This window comes from Lygodium microphyllum, chromosome 25 (assembly GCF_053477565.2).
Source record: "Lygodium microphyllum isolate KBCC chromosome 25, Lygodium_microphyllum_v1.1.10, whole genome shotgun sequence".
Classification (NCBI taxonomy): Eukaryota; Viridiplantae; Streptophyta; class Polypodiopsida; order Schizaeales; family Lygodiaceae; genus Lygodium; species Lygodium microphyllum.
Window position 1 is genome coordinate 119,593,655 of NC_141159.1, and position 18,920 is coordinate 119,612,574.

The 18,920-nt window shown below is 41.8% G+C and overlaps 1 protein-coding gene across 2 annotated transcripts in view; it reads right to left on the reverse strand.

The window, feature by feature from the left end:
• Positions 1-4,326: 4,326 nt before the first annotated feature.
• LOC148014672 (transcription termination factor MTERF2, chloroplastic-like) overlaps positions 4,327-18,920 on the reverse strand; it is a 112,774-nt gene continuing 98,180 nt past the window's right edge. For both annotated transcript variants that reach the window (XM_087667023.1, XM_087667022.1), the window contains 3 exons: positions 6,531-6,805; positions 5,403-6,405; positions 4,327-5,230 (listed from right to left, as the gene is read on the reverse strand). In XM_087667023.1, the coding sequence (XP_087523149.1) occupies positions 6,174-6,405; positions 6,531-6,805 (507 nt within the window). In that variant the 3' untranslated portion in view covers positions 4,327-5,230; positions 5,403-6,173. The remainder of the gene's footprint in view (positions 5,231-5,402; positions 6,406-6,530; positions 6,806-18,920) is intronic.

Here is an 18,920-nt window from a genome sequence, read left to right on the forward strand (position 1 = left end):
ATCAACTAAGGGCATTGGGTATTTGCTCTTGATGGCGATCTTGTTAAGTGCCCTACAATCTATGCATAATCTGAGTCCTCCATCCTTTTTCTTGACAAACAATACTAGGGCTTCAAATGGGGATTTACTTGGACAAATAAAGCCTTGCTCTTGCAAATCATGCAGTCGCTTCTTCAATTCTATTAGTTCAATGTGATTCATTCAGTATGGGGCCTAGTTAGTGGGATTGCTCTGTCAACTGGATCTTGTGGTCTACATCTCTTTGGGGGATTATCCTTTGGGTAGTTCTGTAGGCATCATATCTATATATTCCTTTCTACTACGAGCATCACATCGACATAGTCCTCAAGTACTTATTCTACTTCTTTGTTGCCCACTTGTAATTTGGGACCTTTGGTTGCCTCCTTCACTAGCCTAAGTATACATAAGTACACCATGTCCCCCTACTTTACCAATTTCTCCACCTATTTTGCATTGCACATCATGATGCAAGGTCTATTGTTTGTAATGGGTTGTGCTATTGATTGAGTTGGAGCTCTTGGGTTGCCAAGTCATGTCTTTGTGGCTTAGCAAGAGACTCCTAGTTTACTATCCTTTATTTGCACTCTAATTGGTGTTTACCTAGGAATTACATTATTTCACATGGCACTTGTACACATTCTCATTGCATATCTAGCAATATCTCATTGAATCCCTTGCCAAACGTTGTGATCACATACTTGTCATAGAACTCAAGGCTCAATCCATAGGTATCACTAGAAAATTGAGCGTGGCCTTCCATTTTCCTGCTTCTACTTACACTCCAAACACATGTTTCACTTCCTTTGCTTCTTCTTGTGCAATAGTTACTTTTAGTCCTGGTGTGATAAAATTGTGGGTTGCTCCTGTGTCCACCATGATAGCTTAATTCCTTTCACTAACTCTTCCCTTTAAGCGCAGGTGGTGCATTGGTGCTACTCGTGCGGCCATGCATTGGGGACCACACTCATTGTTCCCACCCTTAAATGATCTAGATTCTGCTCACTTCCATTGGGGATCTCCTCAATGCACGGGGGCTATGGCTCCTCTCCTTCATAAGTGCTTATGGTTGTTACTCTAGATCCACTTGTGGATGCTATTTGACATGGGGCATCTATTTTGGTTGTGTGGTCCCCCACACTTGAAACATCAACTCCTGTGGTTAAGGCCTACTGACGGAAAAGATGTGCTTGGAGTTGGTCTATAGTGATTGTTCCCTTGCCTTCCAAATGTTTCCCTTGGTACCAATGTGGATTGTGATGTGGCTGGGGTCTTGAAATTCGACTTCTAATTTCTAAGATGGGTCCTTTTGGGGGGTTTTGTCTTGTGGTCCAAGAAATGGTGGTGAGGTTGGTGTTGAATCTGACTTAGCTCCCTTGGGAGGCCCTTGTTCCTTCCAAATCTACCAATCTTTTAGCCCTTCTCATGACCTTAGCCACACTTGTTGGTTCTTGTCTCTCTACATCTCTTCTAGCCCACTCCTATATGCCGAATAGGAATCTATGTAATTTTGTGTCTATGTCTATGTTTGGGAGTTGCAACATTAATTGCCTATACTTGCTAATATATTCCTTCATCTTCCCTTATGCTTACTTGAGGTTTCTCCACTCATCCCTGACCTTGAATTTTTCCATCTTTGGGATGAAGTAATCCTTAAACTCCTCATGTAGTTCCTCCCATGAGAAGGTGGTACGGCCTTGTTCTTGCTCCAATAGGTTCTAACTAGTTACATCCTCTTCGAGAGATAGATGGTAGCCACATCTCCCTTCCTCTCTCCAACAATCCTGGCATGCTTCAAGTATCTATCTACCTCTATGATCCACTTCTTCAAAATTTACATATCTCTCTCTCCCTTGAGTTTGATGGGTTGGGGTATCTTGAACTCACTCTCCTCTTTCTTATCGGTACTTTGTCTCTTGTCTTACTTTGTGTCCTTCTTTTGTCTCAAACTCCTCCTTGTCCTTCTTCATCTCTTCAAACCTCCTAGATGCTTCTTCCATAGCTAGCATATCTACCAATCTATCTCTCTTCTCTTGTAATTTGGATCTCTTCTCCTCCTCCTCTTGTTGTTGTTTCATCCACTCCATGTTTCCTTGCTCTTCTTCAAAAAAATTTCTCCTTTCCTTCTATTCTTCCTTCATCTGCATGCTCTTCCAAATTGAGTCCAACGAGCCTAGCATGCCCTCTAACTATATCTCTAATCTCGATACTTTCTCTTCTTAAGCTTCTCTCCATTCTCGACCTCAGCTCTTATTCCTCTCTTCAACTACCACATGTGGGATGGGTGCATTCTATATGTTGTCCTCCATGTTGTTGTGGGAAGCTGCACCTTGGCTCCAAGTGGTATGTCACATGGGAGTTGCGCCTTAGCTCTAGCTCATATTATTTGCCCTTACTTCCCCTGGACCAAAAAGTCTCTCTTGAATTGGTGAAACCCATTCAATTTGTGTTATGGAAAAAAAAGAGGGAATCATTTGGGTCGGGTGTAGATATCTTGGCAACATGTTACTACAAAAAAACAGTTAAGGGAAGCTACTTTGATGGATGTCAATCTCCATATGATAGCTTTGAGAATGGTGCTTTTGCAAGTTCTATGTGTGCAAAGTTACCCTTGGACTAATATTACTAAAAAATTTATTGAGAAGAGTAGTATTTTACATGTTCGTAGGTTATTCAGGTTTCTTGGTGGAAACTTGGTGGCATGTGTTGAATTCTACATAGCCTCTTAAAAATTCACAATCCTTTCTCCTCATTTGATTGGGTCCCGACAAGATATTCTCAAATTTAAAGTTTGGCAACATAATCTCCAAAAAGGATGCTAATTCATCACAAATAAAAGTGTTGGCCACTTCCAAGTTGTTAGGTTTGCTTGATAAAGACTTACACTGAGATAAATTTAATCTAATAATGACATTCCTAGGAAATCTCGTCTTTATTCTTTTCGTCACAACATACATCAGTACTTTCAAGTATCTAGAGGCTATGGGCAAATTTGGTCGATCTTCCAAGAGTAGCTTCAATGGTATACTCCATTGCTTGCTTTTCAACCTTCTTCCCCTTAGCAAGTTAAGATGTTTGTTAAAACAAACAAATTCTAGAAAAGGTTGACTCATAAGATCTAATCATACGATTGAAAAATCCAATAAAATATAGCATGTTCAAAATAGCAAAGGAAAGTGATGAGACATATTTCTTCAACTATGGAAGTCCAAGATTTTTTTATCAAAGGAAACTTTTTATATGGAGTATACATATTAGGAGTCTTCCCACTAGAGAGGTGTATACTCATAAGATCTCTCACAATGGTTTTCTTTTGCACTACATGCGATGAAACCCTGATTCATCTCTTGCCTTGTTGTGAGATAGATTTGGAGCTTTGTTTCTTAAGTGTGAACCTTGGAGACTCAATGACAAATGCCCTACCATTCTTGGATCATGGGCAAGTTTCCTTCTTTGTTCACTCTCCTATAAGATCATCCATGCCTATTCCATTTTCTCAAATGTACCGCTCTTTAGCACATCTATGCATCCACAATACCTTTTTTATTCGGCCTCCAATATATATGGTCATATGGCCTATATTCAAGAATTAGTGTTATGGCATATCTCTTCTATGGTTTCAATAGATCCAATCCTCCCTGATGTGATTGCTCCTTGGCTACATATTGTTCACTCCACTCTTGTATCACTTACATGACATTTGTGCAATGTATCTTGGAAGCCTTTTGGCTTTACTTGTGATTGATGGGATTTTCTTAGATTGGCCAAAAGGCCTAATGTAAATGCTTTCATTTAACTTAAGCCGTGAGAGAGAGAGAGAGAGAGAGAGAGAGATGCGTAGAGATGGTGGAAGACATTTTTGGCTTCATGATAGCTCTTGTCATTTATGTCTGGTTGGCCTCAAGGGTCGATTTATTATGAAAAGCCTATGATTGTGCTTGATTGGCCAGAAGCCCTATTGCAAATATTTCTATACATTAATTCAAACTTCTTCACAAAAATAAAAAAGGACATTGGAAGGCATTGCCACAAATTTGGCAAGATAAAGCCATAAACAAGGAATGAAGAGATGACAACAATAAAAAAGATGAAGTACAATCCTCAATAAAGCATGTTCTTTGTAGTCATTGACCCAAAAGTTTTTTACGAGTTGTAGATGTGACAATGGATATGATACATTAATGCACTTAATTAAATTCCTAGCAAAGTATTTGCTATATTGACAAGCCATCCAACTATAGGTATAATGTAACATATTATAAAAAAGTAGAGGTAGTACACACACAAACACAAAGCCAGGTATGGCTAAGCAATATTGTGGACAAGCGTTAAATAAGGGATGTTGCTCCAAATGAAGCAAACTTGTGTTTCCAAAGTGTACACAAGAATCATATTGTGAGTAACATATCCCATACATTGGGCTGTATCCTAGTAGGTCAACATGCTTAAATTGACCACATGAGTGAATTGCCTATAATGAACAAAACTTGATATTCCAACATTAGAATACAAGCTGAATATATTTGTAGCTGATTTTACAGAGCCCCACAACAACTTGTCTCTTTCAGAGTGCAATTTCTGCTCACTTTAGAGTAATTGTAAGCAATTATATTTAGATGCTATAACCAAAAAGCCGCATGTCAATACATGGGATTTCAAAGATAGTAGAAGTTAACTGCAATTATTAACAAATGCTTTCTCCTGTGTACAATTATGTTCACAGACTGTCTCTGAATTTTTTTTGTGTCTGGGCTGAAACTTGCCAATAGGACTTGAATCAGCCTTTAGAAAACCCCAGTCCAGATGGTTATACCCATGCAACAAGATTTATTCCCCCATATTCTGTTCTCCCTCTGTGTCTTTAAAATGCACCTTGAGAACTCTCTTTCTTGCCAGACAAAGGGGAGGATATGTAGGATCATCCTGCCCTGTCATATAGACTGGCTGTTACTAGCTTGGCTATCTTGAAATCCTTCACTCAACAATGCTGTTTTTTATTACCTGACTTTTGAGGGAGACATTCAATCAGATCTGACAAGTAGCTGCATTCACTCCCCATGCAAAGAAAATATATGTACTTTGTAGTCATTGGATTGAGTATTTTTGTGAGTTGTAGAGGTGACAAGGGATACGATAAATCGATGCAGTTCCTTAACTTCCTAGCAAACAATTGTTACATTGATGATGTGACCAACTGCAGATGCCAGATATACTGTAACACATTGTAGAAAAACAGAGTTAGTGCATACAATATACATACATACATATATAGAATATGCCTATGCAACATTCTGGATGGCCATTAAATAAAGGGTGTTGCTTTAAATAAAGCAAACTTGTTTTTCCTAAGTTTACACAAGAATCTATTTTAAGGAGTAACATACCTCATATTGGACTGCACCCTAGTAGGTCAACATGCTTAAATTTGCAGAGTGAATTGTCATAATGAACCAAACTTGATATTCCAAGATCAGAATACAAGCTAAATATATTTGTGGCTGACTCTTACAGAGCCACAACATCTTGTCTCATTCAGAGTGCAGTTTGTGCTCCCTCTAATAGCAGAAGTTAACTGCAATTCTTCACAAATGCTTCTCCCTTTGTACAATTATGTTCAGACTGTCAGTGAGTTTGTTTCTTGGGTGAAATATGCCATAGGACTTGAATTAGCCTTTGCAAGGACCCTTAGTCCAGAAAATGACACACATACAATGTGTATCAAGAGTTATTATTGCTCCAGTATTCCATTTCTCCCTCCATATCTCTAAAATGCACATTAAGAACTCTCCTTTCTTGCTAAGCTTAGGGTGAAGATAATCAGGACCATCCTGCTCTCTGTCATATAGACTGGTTCCTAGCCTGAACCCTTCCCTCAACAAAGCTATTTCTTGATACCTGACTTTCTAACAAGACATTCAATCAGGTCCGACAAATAGTTCCATTCACTTTCCATGCAAAGCATTGAAGGACAGTTTAAGGTCGTGCATACAGGGTTGATTTCCCTCTCTTAGTTCCCTGTTTTGCTAAAGGACCTCTTGTAATGTGATACATATTAAGGATTCCTGTCCATTGTGTAGCTATTTCGGAACAAATGCAGAATTTTGAAGCTCTGCTGCTCTCTTGGATTAGGCGTGATGACATACAAAAAGCTCTGGTTAACCAGTTGCATCTTCAGGAAAGTTTGGGTTTCTTGACAAGCTGTCCTCTAATGAAGTCCTTACAGCAGTTTCCTCAGGAGTTTCACTTTCACCACCACAACTGTCTAATCTGATAACAAATTCTTCATCACTGCAAGCTAACATTGTCCTAAGATCCATTTGACACCCTTTCTGAACAAGCAGTTTGTGTCTTGGAACAATTCTTGAATCCAAAGAATAACTGAAGAACCTGTAGAATGCAAACATCATACAAGGACTTAATGTAGAAAATAAAGTGTATCATGAAACAATTTTCTTGGATATCAAATAATTGACAACGGATTAACAGACTATGATAGAGATCTTGAACATTACCTTGGGAAATTGACAAGTTCTTTCAATGGCCGACCCATTACTTTAACTAGAAATGTGAACTTCGGTTTCAGAATCCTCAAGCTGTATCTCAGGAGCATAGGAAAATCTGTGACCATTGCTCCTACATCATGTTTGTGAATCCCATGATAACGGAAAAACCTGACAGCAACCTGTACTTTGTTGGACAAGCTGCAATGAACAAGATCTGGTTGAAGGGATAAAACCTTTCCCAGATTTTCTACTGGAACCCCAGCCTCTTCAAGCAAAAATTGTGCCTGACCAATTATGGAGAACATATCAGTATCATGCACACATTCAGTCCTGCCTACCTGTGACAATTCTAAATGACTCAGGCTAAGAAAGGTGATTTTAAATCGTACAACCTTCAGGGTGAAAAGGCAATGCCTTGTTATCCATATAGCTGCCTGATGGACCAGCTTGACACTCTCAGATTGTAACACTAAAGGCTACTGGCCCCTAATCACTGGTCTGAAAATGAAGTTGCTGTAGCTGCATAAAACAGGTCACAGCACAGGCAGCATAAAAAGTTGCAGCAAAGATGGTCTGAACTGAGGACACAGGCCATGAATTGAAGTAGAAGAGAAAGATAAGGCCACAGGCAGCAAAAACGATTTCCTACTAGAACTCCAGCCTTTCCCATATTTTCTACTGAAACCCCAGCCTCTTCAAGCAAAATTGTGCCTGGCAAACCCAATTCTGGAGAAGATACCAGTATCATGCACACATTCAGTCCTGCCCACATGTGACAATTCTAACTGAGACTAAGAAGGTGATCTTTAAGCACACAACCTTCACTGAGACTAAGAAAGATGATCTTTAAGTATACAACCTTCAGGGTGACAAGGTAAATACCTTATTATCCATATAGCTGCCTGATGAGCCAGCTTGACAATCTCAGACTAGAATACTAGAGGCTACTGGCCCCTAATCACTGATCTGAAAATGAAGTTGTTGTAGTTGCACGAAGCAGGTTGCAACACAGGCAGCATAAAAAGTTGCAGCAAAGACGGTTTGAACTGAGGAGACGGGCCATGAATTGAAGTGGCAGGGGAAGATGAGGCCACAAGCAGCAAAAACGACCCCTCGGATAGATTTGCAGCTACCTGAAACCCTAAAACAAGGTCACATGACAGTTCTTCCACCAGCTCGTTTGCACATTATGTTTCCAGCCACACCCATATGCATGTGCGCACGTGCATGTGCACACACCAAAAGGGCCAGCCCTCATCATACACTTCCCCACACTGGAGGCTAGGAAGGATTTCCTCATTCATGAAGCACAAGGAATTAAAGGAAACAGGAGTCTCCTTAGAAGATGACTTCCCCCCACAGCTAGCCCACATGAGGGCATGTATACCCAAAATTCAGGCAGCTAGGGACTCGGGAGGAAGGTAAAATGGCTTTCTATGCAGGAGGTTGATTTGTGACTATGGAGATACACACCAAATGATGGTGTGAGACCTATGGGACCAGCCTTAATCTCGCAGTTTGGGATTGTAATGAATCACTACATCTGGACATAGGTGCTTTTGAGGAGAATTTCAAGAGACAAGGATATCATATTCTTCTTGGAAACACCCTAGGACCCACATAACACATTGCCACGTGTGCCGGATACAGATGGGGGTCAACACACAGAAGGGGAGGCATGTACCATGCATGACAGTCGAGGCTCAAGAGGAGTAGCACTATTATTCAGGGAGGAGCTATACTCATGGATCTAGATAGTCCATAGAGATAAGCAAGCCAAATATATGTAGGTGAGGATACGAGGGGAGAAATGCTCTTTGTTTATTGCTATATGATATTTCCCTCCCATGACATCCAACTATGCCTCCCCAAAGGGACAATCATCATATGTCATTTTGTTGGGGGACTTTCTTGCCTGTACAGCTTGCCACCTAACATCCTTCGTCAGCACATCAAAGGAGATGTTCTAGAAGTTGGACCCATCTAATGTGGGGGTGGACCATACTTCATAGGATACGGCAAAATACACAGAACATGGGCACTATCTCATTGAGATGGGTATAACATACAAATTAGCCATACTTAACAGCATGGCCAGGTTCCCCTTATTGGAGGATTCACAGATTACCCTCGTCAAATGGCACTAGCACAATGGACTATGTATTAGCTACCCCACATTCACCCCACACATCCATGATTTCACAGTATCTCTGCACCCAATTAGAGTTGTTGATCATGCTTACCCCTCATTCACGATGGATCTCTGATACACACTAGACACTACCTCCCATGCAGTTTCCACACATTCAAAATACTACTTCTCTAGGGAGACAGCATGCATTTATTTAGAAGAGATCTTCAAACTGCCGTATGAGGTCGACCCCCACACTCCACTACTTGCACTTACTCAGCATTTCGATGAGACTTTACAAATGGCAGCAAGCACAACTTTACCTCATGGTCCACACAATGAGCTCCTTCCAAGATGATCCCTCAAAACAGCTACTATGAGACCGAGACACATCTAGAGAAGAAGATAGCACAAGGAGCCACCACACACATAGGCAAGGAAACTCCTTAGATGCTTCATACCATGGAAGAAGAGAGCTTTCCTTGCCTAGCTAGAGAGAGACTTGTACCAACTATTCCTAAGTGAGGATCCCAAAGACTCCAGAGGCATGGAGGCTGTCATGAGGACATGTATTTTTGAAACCTCACTTAACATGTGGATTAATTTTTAATCACATGGTTAAGTAAATGTTACACATGTGAGGTGTAACTAGGGTTAGAGTAAATTTACGAGGCTAAGACCTGATGAAATCACAGGATGCCAAAGGCAAGTTGCTATAAGTTATGCTACACAACTACTTGGTGGTATCTGGTGCTAGTTGTTGGCCTAGGTCATTCATTTGGCCATAAGCGTCGGTTAGTAACACTAGAGAAGTGGCATTTAATGGTACCTAACACCAATTTGATGGTCAAAGATGATACAAAGATACTCATGAATGAAAGTTGCCTAGCCGATTTAATTATTGGCTAGTCATATTATTTTTTTGGGCATTGAAATAATTATCAGATTAATTTTTAGTATTTAAAGACTGAAAAATAATATTCAATTATAGATAATGCTGAAAAAACCATTTGGGAAGGTTGCCACTTGTCAAAAATGCCCATGCAAGACTGAAAAACGTCTTTAGAGACTAGAGAGAGGCATTTTAGAGCATTCAGCCTGCAAAATAGGGGGAGGCAATGCTATTGATTTGATTTGCAGCCATTGGAGGACCTTGTGAGACAGCCAAGGCAAGAGAAGACCAATCAACAACAGGTGACAACATCTATAGGCTGTTGAGACAGGGCAGCAACAATAAATTACTAATTTTTATTCAGTTCCTCGTAGAGAAAGTCTGAATTTTCTCTCCTTAGCATTCTCTCTCATCTCCCAACCTTTCTACAGCCTTGCTCTGAAGATTACAACATTGAGATTAAAAAAGACTCAAAATTTTCACATTTCTATGTTGTAAACCCTAATCTGTAGTAGAAATTAGGGTTTACCAACAACCTCGGGAAGCGTGCCAAAAATTGGAAGCTCAAAGACTTGGATTCAACAGGGTTGAAGATGTTTTCAGTCAAAGGAGGGACTAACAAATCAATGAATTTGAGGCATTTTCCATCTCCATCAAAGTGGGTGAAGGCCAATTGATTGCCTGAATCAAGGGCCAAATTAAATTGAAGACTTGTTGGTCATTTTGGACACCAAGGGAAGTTGGAATACCAAAAGGGATTGGAAAAACCCCATTGTACATCAACTTCTTCTTCAATTAAGTTATAGAAATACCGAAAGGGACGCTGGTTTTGGGGCTAAAAGGGTGTCCATTGTCCAAGATTGTGAGTTATTTTGCATTTCTCAGTTTTATAATAAATGTTGTTGCTGTAACTAAGTTGTAATCAAGGAATTACCACCCATCCACGGAAGCAAGACTGATTTCAGAAACTCTTCAAAGAGCACTCTCCAACCACGCCTATCACTTCACTTGACACATGAAGACAATATGCAGCCGATCTACTAGACCAGCCTTCTCTTCTAGATCCACTGACATCGTACCCACAATCAGCTACTTTTCACAAAGAGCATGGTATAAAAGGCCATCGATAGGTTATATACAGGTAAGGTGCACGACCATGATGGATTGGTGGTTGAGCACTATTAAGAAACCATATCATTTAGTACCGTTTACCTCCTCCATTTCTATTTTTGGTTTCCATTTATAGCCCCAAAAAGGCTTTTTGAGTGCCTTTCAAGAGAGTTGAGGTGGCACCTGAGAGACTTCAATGGGCGACACTCTAAGTGATCTATGCCTATATATATAGCATTGACTCCACCCATTCATTCACCCCACACTCTTTCCTTCCGAATTCTCTCTCCATCATCTCTCTTCAACCTCTCCACTGTTGCTCACACCCCTCTAGAGAACATTGCAATTCTTCATGGTCATCTTCCATCTTCTTCATCTCTTCCTACACCAAGCTCCCTGTCTTCCACACCTTCCAAGATGCCTTTTGAGCTACAGATTCTCTTTCTCCACCTAGCAACCATCTTCACCATCTACCATAAGATTGTACCTACGTTTCTGGTTGTAGATTCTGTTCCTCCACTTGGCAACCATCATCTCCGTTTGGCGTCAATAGGCACCTACGTTTTTGCTGCCACATTAGCTCTCTCTACCTAGCGACAATACTCTCCACCTTACGTTAACCCCTCAGGCTGTGTTTCACAATTTGACACCTTGTGGCTAGCAAGTACTTGCTACCTTGGACGCCTACGTTTTTGCAATTCCTACTCCATCAAGGGCTAGATTTCCTCATATGGCAAGCCATCCTGTTGATCCTCATCTTCTTCCTTGACTCCAATAACATCAAAGGACTACGTTCTACTCCCTCGACATTTGTCCTTCACCTTCAACATACATATTTGACATCCTACTATCGAAGGACCACATTTCCCTCCCTTCATTGTGTATATTCCCTTCAGGTGTTGCTACTTGATCAGACATGACAATGCAATTATCTTTAGAGCTTCGGTTTTGTTGTATCAACTTTGTTTACTTAGCATGAGTCAGTGCTTCATTATCTTCTTTTTCTATGTTTTTGGAGTTTCTCTTCTCTCTCAGTGTTCGTTGTACAGCTTTGTGTTCCCCTCCGCAAACCCTATTGTCTCTTTGGTTTGCTTTCACAGCACTCATTTCTTGGCATGGTATCAGAGCCAAAGGTGCTCAAGGAGCCATGAAGATCCTTTGCATCAAAGTAGGCAAAAACTGGTTGGAGGAGCAACAACCTCTTCTTATTTACCCCCCCCTTTCCCTTTCCATAGCATCATCGAGAGTTATCATTATCTTCTTTTCCCTCCTACCCTCCCTTTTTATAGGTTGACACTTGGTGCTATGGATCCTCTTGGCAAATAGTCCATCGGATGCTCCTATTGCAACAAGAACCGTCATGCCACCAAAGGCTTTCAACTTTGACCTTTGCTCCCCACACACCCAGAGCACATGCATCTACTACTAAACACTCCTTGTGTCACACCATAGAGATTATTCTGCATCAGCTATCAAAGTAGTACACTCAAGGCAATAAGATGCATTCGATGCCCACTAAGTCCTTACAAGAAAAAGGAGGATCATCATGAGCCTTGATCTCTTGGAGACTGCCTCAATGCACTATGAAGGTTTTTCCCGCCTATTTTCAAGACCAATGGCTTCCATGGCCACGGCTGTCAGAGTGCAGCGGTGCGGAAGCGTAGGACTGAGAGAGAGAGAACGCAGAGAGAGAAGGGAGAGAAAGAGACAGTGGACGATGAAGATCTGCTGTATATAGAATGCTGAATACAAAGATATACACGGGCGCAGTGCGCAGGACTGCGTGTCTCCACCTCGACGATGCGACCTGCTGTCCACCTCGAAGTCTGCTGCAGTCTGCACTGTCTGCTGTCTGAAATCTGTGAACAGAGACAGAGACTGCGCGTCACCGGTCTGTAATCTGCGTCAGAGAAGAAGTGTGTGTAGACTACTGAAAGTGTCGACTATTAAATAGTCGAAAACTGCCACGAACTGGGGCGCGAGAAACAGGGCGCAGCCTGGAAACAAGTCGGCTGCATTAAAATGCAGCCGACTGGGCTGCAGACAGTCGGACTGCCACGTGGCAGTCCGACTGACTGTGCAGGCTATGATCTCGAACAACGGCTTGTAGGTCTACAGTCTGCTCCACCAAGAGAAGTGACTGTTAGATATTGTCCTCTCATTAATTTGCTCCTTTGAAAGACAGTGACTATTACACTCCTTCCTCTTCTTTGGCTCCGCAATCCACTCCATTCAACATTGAGATACAATGATTGTTGTCAAACCCCGGCTCCTTAGGAGTTTACTATTACCCCACTTCCCTTGTTTTGCTCCATAAATAGTGACTCTGATGCAGGCATCAAGGAGATTCTGTGTGATACCCCTCCCTCCACTCCCTCTCCTACTCAAGTTCGAGAGACCACCTCTAGAAGCTACCAAGCTTCTATTCCATTGGAGCCCCAAATACCTTTTTCGGCATTGTCGACGGCATTTCCTTTGTCTTTCGATGTTTCAAAGGCCATGATCCGTGAGTTTCTTGATTCCCTATCTCCCTCTAAGGGGGATTTCACGAGGGATTTAGAGGGGGTTCATCTTTCTCTTTAGAGGGCGATCCCATTCCTTCAGTTTAAATGGGATCCCTGCTCATCCTGTGGTTTTTCAAATACCATTTATCTTCTTGGGGTGGTTGACATCTCCATATTATTTCACCCATTGATACCCCTTTCCCTTTATTCCCAATGATGCCCTCGAGCTGCAAGTTTTTCCTAGTTTAGGGCTTTGGATGTTTCAGCCATGGCTTGGTGGCTCGGCCTGCATATACCTTCCAGTATGAAGTAATGAAGTGCGTGGCTTCTTTCCTGAGGTTGAGTTTCAAGTCCTATTAGCTCATCATGTCTATTGTTCACTCATGGTGTACGATGCATCGTTGAACAACTCTGTACATCCTCTCACTAGCTACGAATTGAGATAGGCAGATATGGCACAAACTCCCTCCCCTTAGAGGACGAGATTTGCCAACTCTGTCAGCTCGAGCCAAAGACAAAGGAGCACCATGTTGAGCTAAAAATGTATTAGCCTGACTTAAACTGCCCCAAAACACGCTTAATTAATGAAGAAAACCTTTTATTTTAAAAAGAAACACGATCCTAGAGAGTTACTATGTTCCACATGCAAAACCCTAATTTGGGTGTCCCAAACTTTCTATAAATATATATGCAGCCCACACTCTCCTTCAATCTCGTTTTTGTAGGTTTTACAAGCCATAACTTTGCTGCCCACACCCCGTTCATGGGAGACATCGCGGTCAAAGCTTCCACCAACCTACAATCATCTAGAACTTGATTCTAGCCTTCTGCACGTGTATGCTGTTGTCGCCAGGCTTGTGGAGTTGTCGCCTACAGTTGGGTATTGTTGCCCTACAATTGGATGTTGTCGCCACTTGTTGTTTGCCACAATTTTCTCTCTTATCTAAATGCTGCATTTGCAGTTTCTAGCTACCACCTGACATTCTCTCACCTTTGACATTTGCATTTGCATCTAATAGTTGTCGCCTTTTTTTCTCTCTCCTTAGGTACCTACGTTTTTAGTCTTTCTCTCTCTTGCACTGTCATATGCATCAAATCCAACCTTCCTTGGCTGCATTTGTTGGTGTTCGACACTCGGAGGCTCTGCCTTCACTGCGATTCAAGATTCATTTGGAGAACGGCACACTCTACAACTCATAACCTCTACCTTGATCCCAGAGATACGAGAGTTCAAGGTTCAATATTCACTACATAGTGTGTTTGTTGCATTAGCATTGTATATTCATTATTAATTCACTTTGTTATTTATTGTATTCACTATCTCTGAGTTACCCTAACCCTAACCCTAGTTGTGTTCTGAGTTTATTAGTCTATGCTTTGTTGTAAGATTGGTTTCATGCTTTTTGCATTTAGAGCATTTCTTCAAATGATATTAGAGGTAGACTCTCTGAGAAACCTTGGCCTTTGATTGGAAAGCTCATTTGCGAAAGCAGAAACAACAGAAGGATCGGATGACTTCAAACACATTCATGACACTGCTCCAATCTCCATAGCCAAACATGGACAGAAAGAATGAGCACTGGGCCTCCGAGCTTTCTACTGCCCAATTTGACATGGGCGGAGAACCATCGGACTACCATGGAGTCCATAGACCATATCAAATTTCTGCCACTGAGTATGATCTCATTCTTATGCATAGAGCTCAGCAAAAGGTTGAAGATAAGCTTGAGTTTTCTCCTTTAGATTCCATACACAGAATTAATGATCTTGCAGGACCTCCCGAATCTCTACTCCGGACTGGCCATTCGCAAGTGAAAGCTGGCTCGGATTACACATCACTTCCCTACTACTTTTCTCCAATGACGGGTATAAACCTTACTATTTCAGATTCCATGCCAATTGATTTTACATTTTTTGTTGGATAGAGAGACGCTCATTAAGAAGGGACTCTTCAAAACAAGCTTTGGCTTGAGTAGAGGAAGATAAGTATTTCTTCGTGAGCTCAAAACTAGGTAAAAAGCTAAAAGAAAAACTTGTAGGTATTCCTACCCTTCCTTTTCCTTCAAATGATTTTTTTTCTCATGGTCAATATGGAGTAGGTGCATCCTCATCTAGTGCACTTAATAGACAAAAGGAACCTACGATGTTTCCCACAACATCCATCACAAATCAATTTGGGCTCCCACCTACCCCTCCCTCGTTTTCTGCTACACATTCCTTTTAGCCTACATTAAGTGCACGACATTATCCACTACCGCACACCACACCGGGGGTTCTGTACATTTAGGCACAACCTTTAGGACCTCCACATACCTATTTTCGGGTGGTGTCCCTATGATGGAGGCTCAATCTCCCATATACATACTTTCAAGTTTTCCCCCTCCAGGGCATTATTCGAGTGTGGATCATTTGGTATCACAAATTGGCTCTATGGCATTACCTAGTGGACCATCCGATCATTTTGTATTGACCCAGCCAACATTTGGGCAAGGCTATGGTGTCCCAATGCCTCCACTTAACATCTACCGTATCATATGGACCTATGTCCGTTTCAGTACCTCTGCAATAATCGGCACTCATTGGATATCAACACCCTATTTCTGCCTATCCACCTTTACCCACTCCTCATCCACCACCACCACCACCATCTTATTCCATCTATCCATCTTCACAGACACCTCATGGTTCTAGTACCTCATCCACCAAGCATTTAATGACAAGACTTGTTTCAACGGGTCAAACTACACCACTTAGTAAAATTTGATGAGTCATGTCTTAGACTCTCAGAACCTATGGGACTTAGCGCAGGGGTTGGAATTCCAACCTAATCTTTGCCCCTGTTCCATACAAGGCCATCCACTCATGGAAGGCTCCTAACACCTCCGCTATTATCGAGCTTATACAAGGCTTGTTGCCTAAGTTTCACTCTCAACTTTAACATTTCAACTTAGCATCCGAGCGTTGGGCCCACTTGATTGATCACTATGTGGCCCGGGATACAACCCGTTGCATCAATTTGAATCATGAGCTCCAAAATTTAAAAATCACAGACAAGGATAACTTAAAAGTCAAGTTGGTTGAATATCAACGTCTCCTCGCTAAGTTCTCAACAACTGGGGCTCCTAAGTCCTCTGACGATCAGGTTACTCTTTTCCTTAACAAGTTGCCAAGAAAATATTTCCATTTTGTATAGCACGTGGTTTCACAGCCTTAGATGCCCACAGTTGATGAGTTTACGTGTCAATTGTTACGTTACGCACGGTTGTTCGATCAATTTCAGAACATGTCCTTAGTAAAGGGGGCTCTAGTTGCATCTTTTTAGAGGAGACAACAGGGCAAGGGCACACAAAACTCAGCTCCAAATCAAAATAGGGATAGTGAATACCAAGGAAACAATCAATCCACACTAAAAGCAGGATGGCAAAATGTACCTAAAAAGAATCAATATTGTTAACATTGTCAAAAGGCTAGCCATTATAACAATGAGTGTTGATCTAAGACAAGAGACTCACAGCCCAAATCCAAGAATCAAACCCATGCACCCCAATCGGATAACCCCGAATAAGGGAAGCAATGTGGTGGAAACCCTCAGTAGGGGCAGTAGAGAGGCCAAACCCACACTACTACCAATCCATCATCACAATCGGCGAACTACTTAACTCTAGAGGGTTTTCTTGATTGGTCTACAGAGGCTCAAATCGTCTCTTTAGAGACATCGGATGCAAGTCTCATTCACATCTATGAGTTGCCTCTTGATGAGGTGCCCACAAAGGCCCACTCGTCACAACCAGGCATATCAGTATCTGTTTGGCTTGTGGACAGTGGAGCTACCCATCACATGACTCCTAGGGCGGACATTTTTATTTCCTAAGTCCCTACAGCTGGGAGTGTTCACGTAGGCAATCACTCCTCGATCATGATTCAAGCCTAGGGTCACGTCAAATTTTCCACTGACCGGAGTCCAAATCTGGCTTTGCTAGATGATGTCTATCATATCCCCTAGCTTAGGGTGAACTTGTTGTCTGTTCAACAACTTTATCAATTGAGGCAAGCAATTTTCTTCATAGAGACCACAGTCTAGGTTCTAGACTATTAGACCGGTTTAGTGATTGCTCATGACAAGGCACAGCCTAACGGCCCTTACCACATAACCCACTTTTTTACCAAGCCGACTGCTGATGATTCGAAGTTCCATCGCTTCCAAGCTTTGGCCACTACACGGGAGCCCATGGACTCTGAGCATCTGTGGCATTTTTGCTTGGAACATCTTGGCTACAACTCTCTTTATGAGCTATCACGTCAGGGAATGGTTGAGGGCCTTCCATGCCTAAAACTATCTCGAGATGTTCATAAAGCATGACATCTAGGTAAGCAACATCATACACTCTTTTCTCAATAGTCTATCACTCAAGCTGCCTAACCCCTTAGGCTCATTCATGTTGATCTTTGTGGTCTCACATCCACTGCCGCCTTAAATGGCACTGTACTTTTTTATAGTGGATGATTTCTTTAGATACATGTGGGTATACTTGCTCAAGCACAAGTCTGATACCTTTACTTATTTCAATGCTTGGGTGCTGCTGATTCAGAACTAGACTAGTCATCCTGTGGATACTATAAGGAGTGATTATGGTGGCGAGTTTACCTTCCACGAGTTTTCTAAGTTTCTACAGGAGTAGGCCATTGCACGCCAACTTACCTCTACCAACTCCCTTGCAAAGAATGGAGTTGTAGAGCGTAGGAATTGGACTATTCTATTATGGCACACTCTTCTGTTCATAGTAGGGCTCCTTGAGTATCTTTGGGTCAAGATTGTTAACACTTCAATGTACATCCTCAACTGATGCTCAACTACGGCAATCCCTAAACAGACTCCGTACGAGGCATTCTTTGGCTCTTGGCTTGTTATTTCTCACTTCAGAGTTTTCGGTAGTCGTGCTTATATATACTCTCCTAATGACAAGATAGGAAAGCTCACCCCTCGAGCTAATCTCTTAATTTTTGTGGGCTATTTTTCTAAAGTAAAAGCCTATCATTTATTCGATCCTTGGACAAACAAGGTGATCATTAGGAGGGATGTAATCTTTGATGAAAGGGACATCATGCACTGGATTCTTCATCCTCCTTGGAGGCTCACATCATTTGAGATCGTGCTTACTAAGCCAGGTCTATTGCCAACTCTTGACCTTCCTATAGATACTTCATCTCCCTAGCCTCCTCTGCAAGACCCGTTACCTTACTGGTACCAGCAAACCATGTGGGATTCAATGACCCTTCCATTGAATCTCACTTTAAAGGGTCCTAGAAGGTCTACTCAGCTTGCCCCTTATGCTTCATATACATCACTATTTACAGGTGATTACATTGCATATTCTGAGCCGGACAATTAACAGAAGGATCTCCAGGATCCTCTATGGCATGAAGCCATGGAAAAGGAACTGGACAGTATTGACCAAAATGCAATATGGACCCTAGTGGATCGTCCTAGTCACAAGAAGGTCATCGAGATGAAGTGGATCTTTAGGACCAAGCTAAAGGCTTATGATACTTTAGACAAATACAAGGCTCGCCTTGTAGTGCAAGGTTTCAGGCAAAAGCACATCATTGACTACGAAGAAACCTTTGCACCTACTACTTGGTTGACATAATCTTGTTTATTGTTGTAGTCGCCACTCACCACTGTTGGCCGATCTATCAGATGGACATCAAAAATGCCTTTTTGAATGGTTATTTTGGAGGAGGAAGTCTATGCGGAGCAGCCT